General features: G+C 38.6%; 1 protein-coding gene across 7 annotated transcripts in view; it reads left to right on the top strand.

Annotated features, from left to right (window-relative positions):
• LOC147026493 (palladin-like) overlaps positions 1-19,740 on the top strand; it is a 264,027-nt gene that overhangs the window by 102,144 nt on the left and 142,143 nt on the right. For all 7 annotated transcript variants that reach the window (XM_085881959.1, XM_085881962.1, XM_085881961.1 and 4 more), the window contains exons 8-10: positions 11,272-11,295; positions 15,353-15,469; positions 17,209-17,716. In XM_085881959.1, coding sequence (XP_085738085.1) covers positions 11,272-11,295; positions 15,353-15,469; positions 17,209-17,716 — 649 coding nt within the window. The remainder of the gene's footprint in view (positions 1-11,271; positions 11,296-15,352; positions 15,470-17,208; positions 17,717-19,740) is intronic.

Genomic DNA, 19,740 nt, shown 5'->3' with positions numbered 1-19,740 from the left:
GATTGCTGATCCATTAAAACCGTGGCTCACAACCAACAATTATGTTTTTATCACGATTATTGAAGAAGTTATGGCTGTTTTAGTTATTTCAAAACCCGGTGGCGGCCATCTTGAAAATGACTGTTTTAACCCATTTCCGGATGTCAGATTTTGGTAGACTTTTTTTTCTATTGATCAGTATATCCAGTAGGAATGAAAACCACTGAAAAACCTTTTCTGCAATTTGTTGTGGGTCAGGTGGTATTTTGACCCGACTATAAGTATTGATTGCCTACACTGATATGGTGGAACCTTGATTGACTCTTTCATGTTAGGTAGACAGACATATTATTCATGTTTTGGATCTTCTGCTTAACTTTTATGAGTAACGTGATGACCTGTGAAACCATTGGGTTCCCGTTGTGACAGCGGTTGATAAAAATATCATTTCAAAAAATAAAAAATAAAACAAAGATAGGTCCAGCGAACTATACTGCTGAGGTTGTTTGCATTGACCAAATAATCCCGAAGAGTACTTGACTGAATCAGGAATTGATTTCTTAATAATTTTTTCATTGCCCAATTTGAATGAAACTTGATACTGCTCACCAGAGGAAAATGGTGAGTAAGGTGGGCCGAAAATTTTTGCGCTATCGTATACCGTTTTGGCAGTATTTCGGGAACATACATACATACCAACAACCCAGCAGACACACGGCGTCAGTATGAAAGTTTTACGACGTCGGGAATCGGCCGCTTGGTTGTACAACCAGATCACGACACGGTACAGCCGCAGTGCGCAGCGCGATGATCGAAAACTGTTTTTTCTGCCTCGTGTGTTGCCATGGTGACCGCTTTTCCACCTCGTGACGTGTGTGGTTGTGTCTGCCTTTCACTGGAGGAGAGATATGATTGGCTAATTCCTATTTCCGCATCACGAGCCGCCATTTGCAAAGTTTGGTTAAACTTGCTAACTTTTAGCTGTCTCTGAGTGTGGCAGACAATCCGCTTTAATCTGCAGAAGACTTTAGCTTTTTTAGTTAAAATTATCTTCTGCCGTGATCATTTTTGGTAAGTATAATATTATAAATCGATTTTATGTCTGAGCTTTTGTTTTTGGACGTTTTTAAGATCACAGAATCCATGATGATTTGTTGCTGTTACTGGTGTGCTGGAATCTAGATATAGTTACATTCAATGGAAACTCTCCTGAGCCCTTCGGGGAACTCGATCCTGGTTGGAGCGTTGGACTCGGGATCGTGTATCTGACGATCGAATCCTCTAACACCCGATTTCATCGTTCGTTTATCACGTTTAGCTGTCACTGACATGGCCCTGACATGGCCCTGATCGTGTGGAGAAATCGACAGTAAATAATTAATCAATTCGTTTTTCCGCGGGTCTGGTGAAAAAAAAAACACCGGTCTGTGGTAAATAAAGGGAACTCTGTAAAAATTACTTTGGACAAGTTTAATTGGTTCAGAACCTTTTAAAATATATTTCTGGTGTGGATAATGCTTCGGCCGTCCGGGTCCGACGAATTACCGAATTTTTCCGCAATGTAACAAATTTATAGTTCCACTGCCCTTAAAAAATCCTCAATTAATATTATTTTTTTATAATATATTATTTTTTATGTCCTCTTTTAACAAGTTAGGCATAACCAAAGGCAAAAGGAAAACAATTGTCAGTTATTGTTCGCCGAAAAATGTGAAGTTTTGTCGTAAAAAATATTAACCGTTTGGCCGCCGACAAACTGCCGCTTGTAACAATGAAGCCTTCATTGCGGTAGTTTGTCACTTGGGGAGTTGTTCAAGTTTTTCGGTGCACAATTGTTTTCCTTTGGTAAAATGGTTATCAAAAGACATGAAAATAACTTTATATAATAAAGATTAATATTAATTGAGGCTTTTTAAGGGCAGTGGAACTTAAAATTTGTTACAAGCTGCTTCGAACACTGGTGTACTAAATTGTTTTTATTTTCTAAAATAAGGGTGATGTCCAATGCTGTGATGTCCACATACAATTTGTGTGGAAAGAATGGGAAGAGACCTTTCCGGAACCTGAATTTTTATAAAGTTGTCAGAGGTAATGAATTCTGCTCAATGACAGTTTATAATGAGCATGACTTGAGCGTAATTGGCATTGCAAGTCTTGTTTGATGATCATAAAGCCAAATATATACGAAGTGGAAATTCTTATTATTTTTCAGACAGTACCATGGCCAGTCAGGCAACAGCAATGGAGGTGGATGTGGACACTGCCATATCACAACATTTGAAATATTCCCTTGATCGGCGTTGAGGTAGGGGCAGGAACAAGCCCTCATCTATCTATAATTCCAGCAATGTGTGTGTGTGTGTGTGTGTGTGTGTGTGTGTGTGTGTGTGTGTGTGTGTGTGTGTGTCTGTGTGTCTGTCTGTGGCCGCTGTTTCTCGACAACCACTGGTCCGATCTAATTGAAACTTGCCAGCTATATTGCTGGGGACCTGGGTCTGTGCCTTTTCAAGGTTTGATATTAATCGGACAAGTGCTTCCCGTCATTTCTTATAACATAACTTCCAGTTATGGCCATTTATTTACCAAACCAACTACGTCGGCAGGGCCGATGGGAAGAGATCCTCAGCCGCATTCCCCATTATGGGTTACAACATACGGACTTCTGGATAGTGATGACTTACTGTATTCTCATAATTTCTCGATTTCTTATGCGCATTTATAGATAAACACAACGCCCCATTCCAGTCATCGTTTATGAGAGCGAAGGAACGGCCTGTGTGGTTGTTTGAAAGTTTTTTTTTTAACGTACGGCCATGCACGTACGGACGGGCACATACTAGTGTAATAATAATGAGTAACAGCAACACGCTGTGTCAGCCGGCCACATCCTTGATTATTAAGAATTTGCAGAATAGTTAATTGCAATGTTGTATGTTGGAAACCCAGTCTAACTTTACATTGTGAAAATATTTACATGTACTTTTATGCAAAATGAAGTGATTTTATTTTCTTATGAAATTAAGATTGAAAACACCCAACAAATTCATTTTTTTGTGCTTTGGAATTATTTATGTGAGATGCATTCAAAATTGTGTTTTCATACTTAATGATGTTAGATTTATATTTTTTCTTTGTATGAATACACACACACACACACACACACACACACACACACACACACACACACACACACACACACACACACACACACACACACATATATTTATTTGGTCTCATTGATTTGCCTGATTGTAATTCAGTTTTAATAATTTTATGCACTGTTCATATCATGTCAAGTATCATCTGTTTAAGTCTTTTTGCACCTCATTCTATTGATGCCCGCTGTGGGACATAACAAGTAAGAATATTTCTAAGATATATATATATATATATATATATATATATATATATATATATATATATATATATATATATATATCATGGAGAAATTCTATCAGAAAGGTGTTTGACTTCCCAAGTAGGACCCATATTAGGGTGTTTCATATTGAAACTTTTTTGCGCTAGTCAAGTTGGCTATCCGTCGTAGCTTTCCAATATGGATAAAAACCCAACTCGCCCATTTTTAGAATTTTCCTCCCAAAAATAGCCGCCGGCAGCTATTTTTTCCAAAATTGGCGGCCTTTTTTCGCGTTTTGATGCAGAAATCGACTCCTACACCTGCTAAAAATACGTTAATGTTACTTGATATGTGTATGTTTGTCGATGATTATGATTGCTATGTCTGCTAGCAGTCGGGGACTTGACATTAGGCATCCAATATGGCGGAAAAATCCAAAATGGCGTCCAAGATGGCCGATTTTTGGCAACTGGAAAGTTGTTCCCTCCGATGTGGGTTCTAATATGTCTAGTTATAGGTTTTTGGGTGTGCTGAATTCGTTTTTATGCAGTATATCTGTCACAGAGACGTCTGCGGGGGTCATGCTCTCACGTTCAGAAGTAGTTCTTGTAAGTCCGAAGAAGAATTTTGAATATTCTCGCCCTTATTGATATCAGAAAATAACAATTAAATGTTCGAAGGTCAAACATGAATTTATTTAATATGTACAGTATATACACGAATCACTAGTATACCAATGCCATTATGAATGTTCTAATATGAATTCATGTATGCGTGCATATCAGCCTCGATAATCAATAATATTGGCCATGGCATGGCATACATGGCTGTTGCGACATTTCAAATTAAAATTTCCATAGTTCAAAAACATCAATGTTCACACTTCGCTTCATATTGTTATCTACATTTTCTGAAGAGTGGATTTCGTGTATCCAGAATAATTCTGCCTGTGCCACTCAACCACTTGAAGCAAAGCTTGCCTTTGCTGATCATCCCTCGTTTTGTCTATAAAATCTGAAATCAACTTCATTCCAGGCTCTGCAAGGTCGTTAACTATGTGAACATTGTGCACATAGTTTGCGAATTTTTGGTAACCATCCCTTTCTGGCCATGTGCTTGCAGACTCACACATCCGTTCTACAGCAAGTGCATCATATAGTTCAAGAAGATTGAATAACCGCCACGAGTCGTCATCGATGAAACTGCTGAGACACAGGTCACAACTCTCATTCTCATCCATGGCCAGAAATTTTGGCTTTCCTGAGCTGAGTTGATCATGAGGTAGTCGAGGTGTCTGATGCAACAGTTTTGCCATCGTTTCTCACTCATCTGTGGGCACGATGGAATCGGCAAGAGCGAAAATTACCAATTGCGGTGTCAAATACCATTGGTGTCGAATCGACACTTAATATCAATGAGGGTGAGAATATTCAAAATTCTTCTTCGGACTTGCAAGAAGGACTTCTTAACACGAGAGCATGACCCCCGCAGACGTCTCTGTGACAGATATACTGCATTTTAGAGCATAAAAACGAATTCAGCACACCCAAAAACCTATAGCTCGACATATTAGAACCCACATCGGAGGGAACAACTTTCCAGTGGCCAAAAATCAGCCATCTTGGACGCCATTTTGGATTTTTCCGCCATATTGGATGCCTAATGTGTAGTCCCCGACTGCGAGCAGACATAGCAATCATAATCTTCCACAAACATACACATATCAAGTAACATTAACGTATTTTAGCAGGTGTAGGGGTCGATTTCTGTGTCAAAACATGAAAAAAAGGCCGCCATTTTGGAAAAAATATCTGCCGGCGGCCATTTTTGGGAGAAAAATTCTAAAAATCGGAGAATGGAGTTTATATCCATATTTGAAAGCCACGACGCATAGCCAACTTGACTAGCGCAAAGAAGTTGCAATATGAAACACCCTAACCCATATTGTACTCTTTTACCAGTCATTGCTGAATTTCTCCCGATTGAATGTCAACTATTATGTCGTATAGCAAAATTTATATGTGGTTCGTAGTCTTCTTATAATTCTTACCTGAGGTTGCTTAATTATGAATCTTGTAACAATGGGTAGTATGTCATCAGTAGCTAAAACTTTTAATTACATTTTATATAAATGTAAGTTATCGGTCAATACCTTTTATGCTCCTAATGCCCAAAATGTATGCAAGGATAGAATTATCAGCAGTTTTACTAACTCTCTCTCTCTATCGAGTGCAGCCTGTGGCTGCTGGTTGCGTCATTGTTTGGGACGTGACTATGCCGCTGATGCAGTGTCCCCCTTACCAGTACACTGGTACACATTTTTCCGACCTCGGAAGGATGACAGGCTGAGTCAACCTCCTGGTGTATTTTAATTCAGCAGCTAACAGGGCTTAGAACTCAGGATGCTAGGATCCCAAGCCACCACCCTAACCACTAAACCAACACCAGACTGGAGTTTTACGAACACTGCATGATGATGATGTTGTACTTAAAGTTGCCTTTGTGCAGTCAATTATATTTGAGAGAGAAGATCCACAGTTCCTCTCTGGAGAAGAACTTTCTGAATTTGAATTGTTAACTGCTTTGCACAAAGTGAATTTGTCAAAAAGGTATTAACGACTTTTTCCCATGTGGTATTTCTTTTTATTCCAATTTTTAGTATATGTTTCTCAATTGCAATGGTATCTACTTTTATTTATTGCATGTTTGTATTTGAGAGTACTTTTTGGGTGCGAATAAAGATATTATTATTGTTAATACTGCTTGTTTCTTTTTCCGCAATCATGCTCTGCGTGATACGTGATAATAAATTATTATGAATTACATTGTTTTCAAGTTGTGGTCATTATGTGTTATTGTGTAACGTCATGATGTTGCAATGCAAAACTTCAATGTTTTGATAATGGCACTGGTGGAACAGCGGTGCTCCGCTGGCCCCAGACCTACGGGTCGAGGGCTCCATCAAGCTGGAAGCTGAAGGGTGTCATGCACTGCAATGTTTGTTTCTTTGCCGTGCAAAGAAAAGGGTAAAAACAAAAACTCCATTTTATGAATGTTGTGATAAAGTTGAAAAATAACGTCATGCTTCAATGTTGTGACAACGTTGAAATCTGACGTCATGGGTGTTGCAAATACAACTTCCACTGACCCAATTGTGACGTCAGGTACAACCAGAACACGACGCTGCAACAACGTCAGATTTCAATGTTGTCACAACGTTGAAATCTGACGTCATGGGTGTTGCAAATACAACTTCCCTCTGACCCAATTCTGACGTCAGGATATAACCAGCAAACGACGTTGCAACAACGTCAGATTTCAACGTTGTCACAACGTCAGATTTCAATGTTGTCACAACGTCATGCTTCAATGTTGTCACAACGTTGAAATCTGACGTCGCTGCAGCGTCGTGTTCTGGTTGTACCTGACGTCAGAATTGGGTCAGTGGGAAGTTGTATTTGCAACACCCATGATGTCAGATTTCAACGTTGTCACAACATTGAAGCATGACGTTAGTTTTCAACTTTATCACAACATTCATAAAATGGAGTTTTTGTTTTTACCCTTTTATTTGCATGCCAAAGAAACGAACATTGCAGTGCATGACACCCTTCAGCTTCCAGCTTGATGGAGCCCTCGACTCGTAGGTCTGGTGCCAGCGGAGCACCGCTGTTCTACCGGTGCCATTATCAAAACATTGAAGTTGTATTGCAACATCATTACATTGCACAGTAACACATAACGACCACAACTTGAAGACAACTGTAATTCATAATCATTTATTATCACGTATCACGCGGAGCATGATTGCGGCAAAAATATACAAGCAGTATTAACAATAATAATATCTTTATTCGTACCAAAAAAGCACACTCAAATACAAACGTACAATAAATAAAAGTACATACCATTGCAATTGAGAAACATATACTAAAAATTGGAATAAAAAGAAATACCACATGGGTAAAAGTCGTAAATACCTTTTTGACAAATTCACTTTGTGCAAAGCACAGTTAACAATTCATATTCAGAAAGTTCTGCTCCAGAGAGGAACTGTGGAGCTTCTTCTCTCTCAAATATAATTGACTGCACAAAGGCACCTTTAAGTACAATAACATCATCATGCAGTGTTGGTAAAACTGCTGATAATTCTATGCTTGCATACATTAAATGGGCATTAGGAGCATAAACGGTATTAACCGACAACTTACATTTATATAAAATGTAATTAAAAGTTTGAGATACTGATGACATACTACCCATTGTTACAAGATTCATAATTAAGAAACCTCAGGTAAGAATTGTGAGAAGAAGAAGAACCACATATAAATTTTGCAATACGACATAATAGTTGACATACAATTGGAAGAAATTTATCAATGACTGGTAAAAGAGTACAATATGGGTCTGACTTGGGAAGTCAAACACCTTTCTGATAGAGTTTCTCCATGATATATATAATTTAGAAATATTCTAACTTATGTCCCACAGCGGGCATCAATAGAATGAGATGCATAAAGACTTAAACAGTTGATACTTGACATGATATGAACAGTCCATAAAATTATATAAAACTGAATTACAATCAGGCAAATCAATGAGACCAAATATATATCGATGTGTATGTATTCATACAAAGAACAATATAAATCTAACATCATTAAGTATGAAAACACAATTTTGAATGCATCTCACGTAAATAATTCCAAAGCACAAAAAAATAATTTGTTGCATGTTTTCAATCTTAATTTCACAAGAAAATAAAATACCTTCATTCTGCATAAAAGTGCATGTAAATATTTTCACAATGTAAACTTAGGCTGGGTTTTCAACATACAACATTACAATTAACTATGCTGCAAATTCTTAATAATCAAGGACGTGGATGGCTGGCACAGCGTGTTGCTGTTACTCGTTATTATTACACCAGTACGTGTGCGTACATGCATGCCCGTACGTGCAAAATAGAACGACAACTTTCAAACAACCACACAGGCCGTTCCTTCACTCTTGTAAATGACGACTGGATTGGGGCATTGTGTTTATCGATAAATGCGCATAAGAAATCGAGAAATTATGAGAATACAGTAAGTCATCACTATTTGGAAGTCCATACATTGCAACCCGTAATGGCGAACGCGGCTGAGGATCTCTTCCCCATCGGCCACACCTACGCAGTTGGTTTGGTAAATAAATGGCCATAACTTGGGAAGCATTTGTCCAATTAATATCAAACCTTGAAAAGGCACACACTCAGGTCCCCAGCAATATATCTGGCAAGTTTCAATTGGATCGGACCAGTGGTTGTCAAGAAACAGCATGCACACACAGACACACACACACACACTGATGGAATTATAGATAGATGAGGGCTTGTTCCTGCCCGTACCTCCACACTGATCAGGGGCATGTTCAAATGTTGTGATATGGCAGTGTCCACATCCACCTCCGTTGCTGTTGCCTGACTGGCCATGGTACTGTCTGAAAAATAATAAGAATTTCCACTTCGTATATATTTGGCTTTATGATCATCAAACAAGACTTGCAATGTGAATTACGCTCAAGTCATGCACATTATAAACTGTCATTTCGCAGAATTCATTACCTCTGACAACTTTATAAAAATTCAGGTTCCAGAAAGGTCTCTTCCCATTCTTTCCACACAAATTGTATGTGGACATCACAGCATTGGACATCACCCTTATTTTAGAAAATAAAAACAATTTAGTACACCAGTGTTCGAAGCAGCTTGTAACAAATTTTAAGTTCTACTGCCCTTAAAAAGCCTCAATTAATATTATTCTTTATAATATAAAGTTATTTTCATGTCTTTTGATAACCATTTTACCAAAGGAAAACAATTGTGCACCGAAAAACTTGAACAACTCCCCAAGTGACAAACTACCGCAATGAAGGAAGGCTTCATTGTTACAAGCAGCAATTTGTCGGCGGCCAAAGGGTTAATATTTTTTTTATGACAAAACCACATTTTTCGGCGAACAATAACTGACAATTGTTTTCCTTTTGCCTTTGGTTTGGCCTAACTCGTTAAAAGAGGACGTAAAAATAATATATTATAAAAAAAATAACATTAATTGAGGTTTTTTTTTAAGGGCAGTGGAACTTTAAATTTGTTACATTGCGGAACAATTCGGTAATTCGTCGGACCCGAACGTCCGAAGCATTATCCACACCAGAAATATATTTTAAAAGGTTCTGAACCAATTAAGCTTGTCCAAAGTAATTGTTACCGAGTTCCCCTTTATTTACCACAGACCGGTGTTTTTTTTTTCACCAGGCCCGCGGAAAAACAAATTCATTATTTACCGTCGATTTGTACACACGATCAGGGCCATGTCAGGGCCATGTCAGCGACAGCTAAACGTGATAAACGAACGATTAAATCGGGTGTTAGAGGATTCGATCGTCAGATGCCGTTCCCGAGTCCAACGCTCGAACCACTCGAGGGCCCCGAAGGGCCCGGGAGAGTTTTGCTTGAATGTAACTATCTATAGATTCCAGCACACCAGTAACAGGAACACATCATGGACTCTGTGATCTTAAAAAACATCCAAAAACAAAAGCTTAGACATAAAGTTGATTTATAATATTATACTTACCAAAAATGATCACGGTGGAAGATAATTTTAACTCTTAATGCGGAAGTCTTCTGCAGATTAAAGTGGATTGTCTCTGCCACACTCAGAAACAGCTTAAAGTTCACAAGTTTAACCAAACCCTGCAAATGGCGGCTCGTGATGCGGAAATAGCAATTAGCCAATCAGATCTCTCCTCCAGTGAAAGGCAGACACAACCACACATGGCACGAAGTGGAAAAGCGATCACCCTGGAAACTCATGACGCAGAAAAAAAAGTTTTGATAATCGCGCTGTGGTTGTACCACGTCGTGATCTGGTTGTACAACCAAGCGGCTGATTCCCGACGTCGTGAATCTTTCATACTGACGTCGTGTGCCTGCTGGGATCTTCATTAATCACTTCACATTGATTCTTCTTTGTTCATATGCAGCACAAAGCTACAGGGTCATATCATTGGCTGCGGGCATTGCTGTTCCGCTGTTGCAGTGCCCTCTGCTGGTTGGGACAGGAAATTGGAAATTGTTTAAATGGTGCCGGCGATTGGTCACCTACTCCTCCTCCATAAGCAGCACAAGGCTGCGGGTATCATCATTGGCTGAGGGCACAGCTTTGCTGCTGATGCAATGTCCATATTACCAGTACACTGGTACTCATTTCACCAACCTGGAAAGGATGACAGGCTGAGTCAACCCCACTTGGTGTTAATTCAACAACAAAACAGCGGCTCAAACTCAGGATGCTAAAGTACCAAGCCAGCCACCTGAAGCCGACACCAGGCTTTTGGTCGCCTACTCTTCACGAAGTACACCATGGGATCTTGAACGTCCACAAACCAATGCTGGCAGATGAGTCTCCCAGTTTAATGTTCATCCGAGGGTTGGCACATACCTTGATGAATCGCCCTGTCTGTGAAACACCGAAATGACAGTTTATAGCTGGGCCGAGATTCAAACCCAGGCTAGATAGCTTGGAGACCAGTGTTCATACCTCTAAGCCATCCTGCCAAGCCTTCATTACATTACAGCCATCGTTGATTACTTGAATACAGCGCTTTAAAAAATAAAAAAAATTATCTGAGATTCCATTATTTATACAGCACTTCACAGTCACACAACAATATCCCAAAAATTGGGATTTGTCTCACAATTCAATTGCAGTCGCAGAAGCTATGCTTGGATTATTATATATTTTTTGAACTTTTAATTATTATGTGTGAGTGTTCGACATCATTTTTCTTTTGATCATTTAACCATTCATCCCTCCTCTGTTTGTCTCCTACTTTCTTTTGCAACCCAACCCAACCCTCACATTTTCTGATATTTGGCTGACTGTCAGAACCCCGTTCAGCTGCTGAGCCTGGTAAGCTTTTTACTTCCTGTGTTTTCAAAGTGATAAATATGTTTTTGTTTCTGTCGATAATGAGGTGACATCCTTGATGTTGTGCCTTGCCATATGTAGCACAATGCATTTATTTTAAGAGTGTGGAAGTAACGGTAAATAATTTCCTATTTGTATTCTCAGTTATATTTATTCATTACATTATATTGATTGACTATAGTTCTTTGGAATCCTTTGAGTCCAAGGCATGGTTCAGTGGCTGTTACTATGGACGGTGCAAAGTACAGGAGAATCCTTGATGAAAACCTGCTTGAGTCAGTCATTAATCTGAAACTGGGAAGGAAATTCACATTTCAACAAAACAATGATCTGAAGAACAAATCTAAATCCACACTGGTGTGGCTGAATAAGGTGAAAATGAATGTTCTTGAGTGGCCCAGTCAAAGTCTGGACTTGAACCAAATTGAACATTTCTTGGTACTGTTACCGTGGCTGGCGAAGATATTCGTCCCCTCCCAACAATGCCACTTTTTATGAATTATGAATTATGAATTATGTAGAAACAACTTTTCCAAATGAACTTTTTTTTATTCATAACTTTAAAGAGATCAAACTAAACACTTATAGTTGAAATGGTCCACAAAAAAATATTTTGATGTCATCGGTCACGTGATTCAGCAGCCCTTTTTTTTTTTCCTTACCTTGAAAATCTTCTTCTCTGAAATGGCTGAAAAGATCGAGGCGAAACTTTACACATATGACCGCTTATCGATGAGCAACAAAAGTCACACATATGACATCATAGGTAACTTTGTTTGGCAGCCATATTGGATTTACCTGAAAACCTATAAGAATACACCCCACAAAAGGACTCCTGGCGAGGGTTTGCAATCTCTGATTGCTCTTTTTCTTGTTGTTTTGTGGGAGTTTTTTTGGTTTTTGTGTTTATCTGCCACACTTCCAATTTCACAAAATTGTTTCATTAAGTTTGACATTGCTCCTTGTTGAGGCATCGGCTTCGTTGGATGACGGAAATGGAATTCTTGACTAGTTTCTCTCTAGCATAAATCTCCAACATGTAAGAGGACCAGTTCAGCTTTGTCTTGCATAGAATAATCCATTTTCATAGGTTCTATCCCCCCCAAAAAAATTATCCAATGATTCCAGAATTTTGTTACAACCTGTACAATAAATCTTGCAATTATATTTTATTAATTACACAAGTTTTGTTTTCTAAATTGGTATGTTAGTTAATTGCCTACACCACCAAAGGTGGAAGGAGGTTATATTTTCACTCCTGTCTCTGTTTGTCTATCTGTTTTTCTGTTTGTTGGTCTGTTTGTGTGCAGGATGTTTCAAAAAGTTGTGGACGGATCCTGATGAAATTTGGTTGGCATGTTGGGTGTGTGACAAGGACAAACTGATTAGGTTTTGGTGATGATCTGGATCCAGATACGATAATTTTTTCATTGATTCTTCACCATTGAGAGATAGGGCCAAAAATGATAGAAAACATGATAGCTCAAAAAGTTGTGGACTGATTCAGACAAAACTTCGTTAACACATTGGGTGTGTGATGAGGAAGAATTGGTGATGATTCCGATCCGAGGTTTCTTTGATTTTTAAAGTGATTTTTCACCATTGAGAAATGGGGCCAAAAACGATATATAGTGTGATGTTTCAGAAAGTTATTGGGCCCAATATGTTGTACTGGATCAGGCAATGCGTGGTAGAGGTATGCGCTCTACCAAATGCCGTTCTAGTTTAATGTGTTATCGTTTAATCGAGGGAGCTGAGTGCATTTTCATTTGTCACAACAAACTCATTGCAAACTTTATGTATACAAAGAAAAGGGAAGATGTCAATTTTTTTGTTGAAGTAACCTAGGCAATTTGGAATGTTTCAAGTATCAGCATACATTTAGTTCCCTTTTCAAAGCTAATGGGGGATGTTAAGTGTCCACAACTGAACTTAAGTATTTGTGAAAGCTATCTTAGCATGCCATCAAAATTCTAGCATGCTTCGAGATGCTGCACCCCAGTGCCTTATCATGGGAATGGCCTTATTTTTACTATGGGGGGGGAGGGGGGAGGTGTGTGGTATAAGCTAGGATGCAAGCTAACTTGTTGCCCCCCCCCCCCACCATGGACCTCTTAATATTATATGTAAAGGGATGGGTGTGGGGAGTAAATTCATCGAAATAAGCAGTTTTCCAGATGCTAGGAGAGAGAAACAATGATCGTGGAGTCTAGGAAGAGCAGTTAAGGAAGAGAAGACAGATGCTTAGGGGATCCGAGTGTGCTTGATACTGAGATTACTTGCACTGCCCTTCTATCTCCTTTAAAAAAAGAAGGGCACTCGGTGGAGCGCATACCTCCGCCAGACAATGACCTATCCAGTCGAATATATCGGGGCCAATATGTTTTTTTATATATCGTCTTTGGCTCCATCTTTCAACGGTAAAGAATCACCTTTAAAAGTGAAAAATAATCTTATCCGGTTTTGGATCTTCACCAAAATTGAAAAAAAAATCGTCCTTGTCACACACCCAATGTGTCCACCAAGTTTCATCAAAATCTGACCACAACATTTTGAGATATTCTGCTTTATATCGTTTTTGGCCCGATCTCTCAATGGTGAAGAATCACATAAAGAATTCTAGGATCCGGATCTGGATTTTCACCAAAATCTCATCAGTTCGTTCTTGTCAGACACCCAACCTGCCCACCAAATTTCATCTAAATCCCTCCACTACTTTTTGTGATATCCTGCAGGCAAACAAACAAACAAACAAACAGACAGACAGACAGACAGGCAGTGGTGAAAATCTAACCTCCTTCAACCTTCGGTGGTGGAGGTAATAATATATCGGCTTTTTCATTTTCGTTTAGATACATTATAAAACTGTTTTACTTTGGTGGTGAGCAACATAACCAGAACACAATTGATGTTATTAAAGTAAGTGGTGTGTAACAACAGCTTGCCTGCCCTTGGCTAGCTCAGCATGTCCTGTAACTTTGGAGGGAAGCAAATGCAAAAACCTTGAGCTGGGAAAAGCCTGATTTAGAGTTGAATGAACATTTCAGCATGAGCTGGAGAAACCATCATGCATTGATGCAAATAGCACAGCTTAACATGGTGGTGCCTGTTAAAGTCATACGGGTGCGTGGCTCTGCTGAATACTATCCTTAGATAACAAGATGCTTACCTGGCTTGTTCAAATTAGCCAGTATGTTACACATGAAATGCATTTACTTGAACCACAATCCAAATTATAATGATAGACTTAGCAAACAGTTCCTTTGCAGTATTTGGCTGCTTTCCCAGTTACATGTTTTATGCCACAGAAGGCTTTTGAAAAGGACAGGCATAAGCTACTGCAAGGACATTTTTATGCACGACTTGCCTGGGGGAGTTAGAGGAGGGCAGTAAAAAATTTGAAGCATAATGGATAGGCCTGGTGTTGGCTTCATGGTTGAGGTGGCTGGCTTAAGATTTCGGGCATTAAGTTTCAAGCCCGTGTTGGGCTATTGAAATAACACCAGGTAGGGTTGACTTAGCCTGTCATCCTTCTGAGGTTTGTGAAATGAGTATCAGTGTACTGGTAACAGGGGGGCATTACATCAGTGGCAGAGCTGCACCCCCAGCCAATGATGTGACTCATAGCTGTAAGGTATGCAGGAGCATTATGGATAGTTTACTTTTTAATGTTCTTATTTTGGTTTATGTATGGGAAGATTAAGGATCGATTAATTATCGATAAGTATTCCAATAGTGTTGTTATTATTGTTTTTTTTTGTTGTTTTCACTACAAAATTAAAATAGCAGGCGCAGCGTTACATTTTCGATTTGAACAGGATTTTAACCCAGCCTATGGGAATGCCTCAAAATATTTCCAAAATTTAAAACACTGAAAAGCATCTTTGACTCAATTGTGTTATCAAAACAATTGTAATTTAACTGCAGCATATTTACCCAAGCAACTTTGCATCTGCTGCTGTGACACCCATAATATGGATCCCATTACCACTGACTGTGACATTTAAACACAGAAACCTTTTCTTGACCTCATCCCCAGAGGAGATTTGCACATTGGTGATCGCTGAAGCCCTGCCCGAGGATTCCGGAACCTTCATATGCACAGCAGAGAACAAGCATGGCTCTGTGTCCTGCAGCGCACGCCTTTTTGTCCATGGTGCGTTTGCCATGCAGGGACAAATATCTCCACAGCCATGTTTGCAAAAGAACAAAAACTCTGTGTGGTTATGTTAAACTTTTGAAGGTTGTATCTGGAAACACATCTTGGTAAAACGCTGGTCAGTATTTTGGTTCACCTCCAAATATCATCACAAGTACTATGCTGTTACATCTTTTTCATTAGGTGTGAGCAGATGGTAAAGGCAGAAATACTGAACATTAAACATTGGTCCTTCATCACTGATATATTATTCTTAGAGACTCTAAACACATCTGGATTTCAAAACAGTAAGTAACATATCTGCTGGAAGGGCTATCGCATGCTCCAAATGTAGTTACTGCTGGGACAAAACATCCATTACTTAGATTTGACCTGTTGAGAATATGATTCATAAAATGATCAAAGAAGATGCATGCTTTTCCAGGTAGGGTTGCTATAATAGACATATATATATATATATATATATATATATATATATATATATATATATATATATATATATATATATATATATATATATATATTAATGGGTAATGTGGAAGAGCTGTGTTTCATCCTCGAGATATTTATCTTTGTAACTTCACTGTGACATGCTATGTTCACCTCCTATCAACTGACTATCTGGATTGCTGGAAGTAAATCAATTGGTGTCTAACGGATTCATGACAAATAATGTGCTGTGAAGGCTTTGATATTCCAAATTACCTGACTATTCCATAATACCTGAATCCCATTTATTGTTTTTGGCAATGTTTGGATATCCAAGTTAAAAGAGAGAATGTAACGCTTGTCTGGACCAGTTTCAGGAAGAATACAGAGCTGCGAGGTGGAAAAGTCTTTTGCCATCTTTTTATTAAATGTTCTTTAATGGCATAAAATTCAGTGCTTCATATGACTATGCGACAAGAAAAAAAGGTGACATAAATATTTAAATTGTGAAAAAGGAAATTTATTTCTGATGGAATAAGATCAAACAATCATTCTGGTATTCAGCAGTCAGGGTGTTGCATCATTATGCACTATCTTTGCAGATGGTGTACTAAGGCAACGATTTTGACTGGTCGTACTTGTGTGTGGATGTTAAAAAGATTTCATGGTGTCTTTTTATAAAGATGAGACTATTTTGGGCCAAGACTCTGTCCAAATTCAAAATCTCTGCTCCAGATTTCCTCTGAGAAGTCAAAAGTACACTACACAGTGTACACCTTATTGCCTAGAAAAGTCCTTATGGAGCACCTGAGACTGAGGAAATGGTTGGTACTTAACAGATTCATTGATGTACATGGGGAATACAAAATGTTCTACACACCAGATAATCACAACAGTCCACGTTGTGTCGATAAAGGTGGAAAAAGTGTGATTTAATGCAATTTAATTCCAGGCCACAAGGCAACAAAAGGTGAAAATTTTGTAAGGGTGTGTACACTTTGTTTAAGCACTGTGTGTGTATCTATATATATATATATATATATATATATATATATATATATATATATATATATATATATATATATATATATATATACACTCTGCATGTTACTAATTAAATTCACTTATATATTGAAAAAATAATTTAACGATTATATGTCTTAGCTATTGTTCGCATCTCATTCATATAACACTTTGAACACCGCTCATACCTTGCAGCTTCACCAGAGCGAATGCTTAATAGCCACAGTCAATTGGTCAGCTAATAAAATGCCTCATGTTCCTGGGGTTTGACCCAACTTTTGCAGATATAAAACATGGAATTGAAACGGCTGCAGCAGCCTCATCTTCAATGATTGTGGAGTCTTCCTCATACTATCCCACCTCTGAGCCTTCATTCTTGGAGGGCCTTGAATCTCTACTTCCAACAGTGATCCCCAAATCTACAGAGCCATGTGAGACAGAAACCCCAATCATGAATGTTCGAGAAGTGGCAAATGTTCCTAACATATCAGCAGCTCAATCTTCACTTCCTTCAGGAATATATGTAGAAAGACCTCACTTGAAGAAAGAGACAATCACACAACTGCCAGTAACGATCCCCGTCATTCATTCGGAACCAGGAGACATTGGTGTTATGCTTGGTGAGACAGCATCGGGTGGTGAGATAAAGACGAGTGGAAAGATTGGGCTACATGTTCATTTCAAGCTCCCTGGAAAAGATAAAACTTCACCTGGAACTTCTCCAGGATCACCAGGCCAAGGAGTCTCCTCACCTGGAAAAGAACCTCCACCTCTCCCAGTCAAACCAAAGCTGTAAGTTTACATCACCTGTGAGTGTTTGCATTTTGAATTGCACTCTTTGCATTCCACTGCTCTTATTGTAATGTGCACGTAGTATTTGGCCAGTCCAAGGTGCTACTCTAAGCTTTGTGGAGCAATTATCCATGAAGGCAATAGCCAAAAGGCAGACAACGAAATGTAAAAATGATCACCATTGACTTGGTTTAATTGTCTTTGTCTCAAGGATCCAAGGTGAAAATGGTGAAAGCATTTTTTAATATCATCTCTTGTTTCTATGTTATAGCACTTAATCAAACTTTAATTGCAATTTACCATGACTACATATAAGTATCTCTTAAGTGCAGGAATTACACATATTAAATCTCACACTTATAATTCACCATTTATGTATAATTTTAGATTATTGTATGAGTGGAGTTTATGTTGGTATGTGTTCCTGTCAATATATATATATATATATATATATATATATATATATATATATATATATATATATATATATATATATATATATATATATGTATGTACAGTCTGTCCAAAAGGAAATGGCATAACAAAGCCAGACATAAACTGAATGTGCATGTTTTCCCACAATGCAAAGCAGCATGTGCTTTAAAAAGATTCGGGGATTGGGATGGAGGGGGTGCTGCATCTATAACTTAATGAGGTAAACAGCATATACTTTCAAAATGTAATGGTTAATATGTGCCAGATGTTTATGACATTTCAATTGCAATATCTCAAGGTAACTGCAGATATCATGCTTAGAAAATAGAGAGAGACTTGGACAAACAATGGGTGTGCAGAGCAATGGGGCAGGAAAGGACAAGATAGATACAGAAGGAAACTCACAGGAGGGAAAAACTAGAAGTTTGGAAGGAGAAGGGCTTTGGGTGGAGTGGGGCTAGCGAGGGTGGAAAATATCATGGTTTTGGATTGGGAATGATCTGAGATGGTGGTGAATAACTGTCTTGAAGACCTGGAGGGAAGAATGAGATTGAAGAGGATGTGGAAGTTTGTTTCACAGGCAGGAACAATGAGAATACAAGCGTAGAGATGAGCAGTGATCCTGGATTTAGGTAATTTCGCCAGAAGAGGGTTGATTGTGGACCGTGTGCACGCAGCAGAAACCTGTGGGAGTGGGTGGAATGGGAGAAAACACAGAAAGAGCAGAGGACGCAAGACCAGAAAGAAGGTGGTAGAAAACAGAGACCACCGACCTGTCTAAAATGGTAACGTGATAGGCCCATAGACGACTCGGTCTCAGTGTGGGAGATTCTAACAATCTTGAAGGTCTTGTTTTCCAGCAACTCAAGCCGAGCAATGATTGAGGCAGGTTTGAGCCACAAAAACCTTCAATTGTGAAATTGTGCATCATTATATGCCCAAAGTATACTCGTGTTTAAAAGTGTTCACGACAAAAACCAAGTCGTGCCAAAGCAGAACAACAACACATTAGAAATTGAAAATGTGATGTTGACTTCCTCGCCCAGGCTATTATTTACTCACTGCCCCCAATACATTTGGTTTATAATGGACATGATACAACCAGTATGTTCTCCATTTCAGAGTTAAATAATGAGAGGAGACAAAAAACATTTCTTGAAATGACTCGTACAAAATCCTCTTATATCCGAACAAAATTCTTAAAATAACACTTACGGAATCAATTGTTATTTTGTGCCTGAGTTGGTCTGTCTGGCATTCCTTTCCAAGCACTTGCCTATGAACGATTTGTCGATGTTTACTCTTTCGTCCCTTCCTGTTAGTTATATACAGGTTACACTCGTAGAACCTTGAAGCTTGCAATGCCTATGTGTAGTCTCGTCAAAACTATGTTATAAATGCTGAAAGCTTGGACTTCTTTTAATAAGGTGGTTTGTGATGAGGACGTTATTCATAAAAGATAAAGAAATATTACAAACAAGTGGACAAATCAAGATTTTTGGATGGTATGTTAGTCTTATTTCCACCTGTTTTGTTCACTGATGCTTTTGTGCTTTGTTTTTTTTTTGTTTGTTTTTATTTGGATACGT

The sequence above is a fragment of the Eptatretus burgeri genome, chromosome 5 (genome assembly GCF_056783735.1).
Source record: "Eptatretus burgeri isolate ZD-2024b chromosome 5, Ebu_testis_v1, whole genome shotgun sequence".
NCBI classification, from domain to species: domain Eukaryota; kingdom Metazoa; phylum Chordata; class Myxini; order Myxiniformes; family Myxinidae; genus Eptatretus; species Eptatretus burgeri.
This window is presented reverse-complemented; position numbering and strand designations above follow the sequence as displayed.